The 3045-nt window shown below is 45.9% G+C and overlaps 1 protein-coding gene across 1 annotated transcript in view; it reads left to right on the forward strand.

Annotated features, from left to right (window-relative positions):
• Window positions 1-597: 597 nt before the first annotated feature.
• LOC117775143 (1-phosphatidylinositol 4,5-bisphosphate phosphodiesterase beta-1) overlaps window positions 598-3045 on the forward strand; it is a 20433-nt gene continuing 17985 nt past the window's right edge. The window contains exons 1-2 of the mRNA XM_034608046.1: window positions 598-945; window positions 2835-2912. Coding sequence (XP_034463937.1) covers window positions 847-945; window positions 2835-2912 — 177 coding nt within the window. The 5' untranslated portion in view covers window positions 598-846. The remainder of the gene's footprint in view (window positions 946-2834; window positions 2913-3045) is intronic.

Genomic DNA, 3045 nt, shown 5'->3' on the forward strand with positions numbered 1-3045 from the left:
CGTCGTCGATACAATCTGATGGAAAATCTGCAACTTGCTCTGAACCAGGAGGCTAAAGCAGCAGATTGATGCGAATAACGAGAGTTGTGTAATGTTTGGTGTCCACATACTTTCGGCAATGCAGTGTCTGTTCAAAAAGTGGCCTAATTTGACCGTAATCCTGGTTTGGTTTGATTCATCCTTCACTAAATCGCCCACTCGCTTTCCCTTTCCCTCCCACTCACTCTTTCCCTCTCTCTCTCTCTCTCCTTTTCCCTCTGTCCTCTTCTTCACTTCTCATCTCTCTCCATCTCTCCCACTCTCTTCTTTCTTTCTCTCCGTGTGTGTCTTCTCCCCATCGCTCTTTTCTCTCTTATCCCTCCCCCATCTGTGGGAAGCTGCCATTGTGCGCATGTCGCCGATGAGTCAATTTGTAGAGGCAGTGCACGCACGCACACACAGACACACACACACACACACACACATGCATCCTGTCTCCCACGAAGGCATCTGTTTCAGCCTGTCTCTCTGTGAGATGCAGCACCAACTGAGGAGCGAGGGGGAGATGAGCAGAGGGAGGGAGGAAGAAGGGAAGAGGGAGGGATAAGAAAGAGGAGGGAGACACAGCAGAGAGAAAGAGGAGAGAGGAGAAGCAGGACTGACATTAGAGAGAGAGAGAGTGAACAGAGGAGGGGGAGGATGATGCTGCAGCCGAGCATCTCTGCCTGACTTCTGCTGGAGTTTGGAGCTGGACATGACTGAGTTGGAGCATCCAAGTGTCTGAGCATCTCCAGTTTGTGCACGTGAGAGAGAGAGAGAGTGTGTGTGTTTGTGTGTGTGTGTGTGTGTTGATGTGTGTGTGAAGCCATGGCGAGCGCTCAGCCGGGGGTCCATGCATTGAAACTCCAGACCTCCTCTGTCTCTCACACACTGAGGAACGGAAGCAACTTCATTAAATGGGACGAGGTAAGGACACGGATTTTCCTCCAGTGAGCACAAGCCAAACATCTTTTATTATTTCATCTATCATTGATTTTCTTATTTTTTTGGAATCCATACATACATTTTGGCGACACGGTGAAATTGTCATCATCGTGCTTATTTGACTGGAGTCCAGTTGAATTTGGAGCGAGAGACGAAGAGGAGGAGGAAGAGGAGGAGGAGGAATTGTGCCATGTTGTCAGACGTGTTTACTATTCATCTGTTGATTGAGCTTTGGCAGTGAAGTACCTGTGGATCAGACGCCAGCAAGACAGCGGGCACAGAGGCGATGCATGTGTGTGTGTGTGTGTGTGTGTGTGTGTGTGTGTGTGTGTGTGTGTGAGTGAGTGTGTGTGTCATGAAACGCCATTGTGGTCAATTTCCATATTGCCACCTGTTGGTGCAGAATCCAAATGCATTTTGTGTGTTTTTTCAAACGTGTACAAAAGACACACACATCTCCTCCAGTTCCATACATGTGTCACATCCGATGCATAATTGTAGGTTATTGCCGAGTTGTGTGTGTGTGTGTGTGTACATGCACAGGCTGCATGTGTGTGTTGGTATGCCGAAGTACGGAGCCCTGACAATGAGAAACATGCTGTCCGGTTGCCATGGTAACTGGCATGGTTACCTCCACCTAAACAGATCTGATGTGTGCAAAAGAACAGATTTTTCTTTGGCTGTGTGTGTGTGTGTGTGTGTGTGTGTGTGTGTGTGTGTGTGTGTGTGTGTGTGTGTGTGTGTGTGTGTGTGTGTGTGTGTGTGTGTGTTCTGATATTTGAATCTCTACAGTACAGCTGAGCTTTAAGAAATATAGAATTGGTTGCCATGCCAACAAGTGACAACCAGGGATTGCGTTAACCAGGCTTTTATTCTGTGAATGTAGGTTGTTGTGACGCTGCCTCGACAAGTTGATTAACTCATGATTTATGCCCCTAATTTTTCACGTAAGACCATTGTCGCACGTTTAATGTAGCAGTGGTATTTGCATGTTGTCGTTTAAATTCTTCTGGTCGACCTCAGGGAGTCGGGATAAGTACGACGTTAACGTTAGCCAAAGAAGATGCGCACATTTGCAGATGATTACTGAATGTACGTTTAAGCCCAGAGCGTTTCGAGAAAGGCTTTTCCCCGTGTTCCTGTGTCGAGCCTGCAGTGCATCATGGTATACGCTGGTCAGAGGGAAGCAGCTCAGGCAACAGAATCTTTTTCAAACACAAAAAAAATTCCAAAGAGGCACCGACTGTTTTCCCACAATAAACATTATAAAATGCTAAAGCTGGTCCAACAAATGTTCGTGTTTCTGTGACTGTTCATAAAACCGGCCCCTTCCCCCCCGGGCCCCAAAGACTCCAAGGTTTCCTCCGTACTATCTGTCTCTCCATAATCACATTAATCCCAAAATTTTATTTCGACCCTTCATCTTGTGGCTCTGTGGGTTTTTGGCTCAACCTTAATTCTTTTAGTTTATATTGAACTCATTTGTCTTGAAGTTGTTCTTTATGAAATTGCTTCCATTTTTCTGTGTGGAGTCACTCCGCACAGAAAGGCCTGTAGCGAGCTGGTTCCAGTCCAACATCGGAGAACTATGAGTTCATCTATTATTTTCAGTCTCAATTGTTTTCTTTGATAATCAACTGATTGTTCAGCTCATAAAATGTCAAGAAGAGCGAGAAACAACATATTAAGACGTAGAAATGGTCACAAAGATACTGAGTTTACTGTCATAGAGAAAACTATCAATCAATCCATCAATTCTCCAAATCTGATCCCTGGATACCTGAGGAAATACTGAAACCATCATGCGGTGGTCAGTTGGGGGGTTGTTTGTGGTTTGTGGTTTTTCACTGGTTCCATCTCTCTCTCCTCAGGATCTGTCCACGGTTACTCCGGTGACTCTGCACGTGGATCCTCATGGATTCTACCTCTACTGGACGGACCAAACCAAGGTGGACACAAACTCCAGCACTGTTCAGAATCACCTCTACATATAAACCTGCTGTTTGGTTTACTGGCGAGGAACCAGCTTCCCATTCGACTCAGATCTCAGTAGTCAACTCGTCATGAATAGAATCTAATTTA

This window comes from Hippoglossus hippoglossus, chromosome 15 (genome assembly GCF_009819705.1).
Source record: "Hippoglossus hippoglossus isolate fHipHip1 chromosome 15, fHipHip1.pri, whole genome shotgun sequence".
Classification (NCBI taxonomy): domain Eukaryota; kingdom Metazoa; phylum Chordata; class Actinopteri; order Pleuronectiformes; family Pleuronectidae; genus Hippoglossus; species Hippoglossus hippoglossus.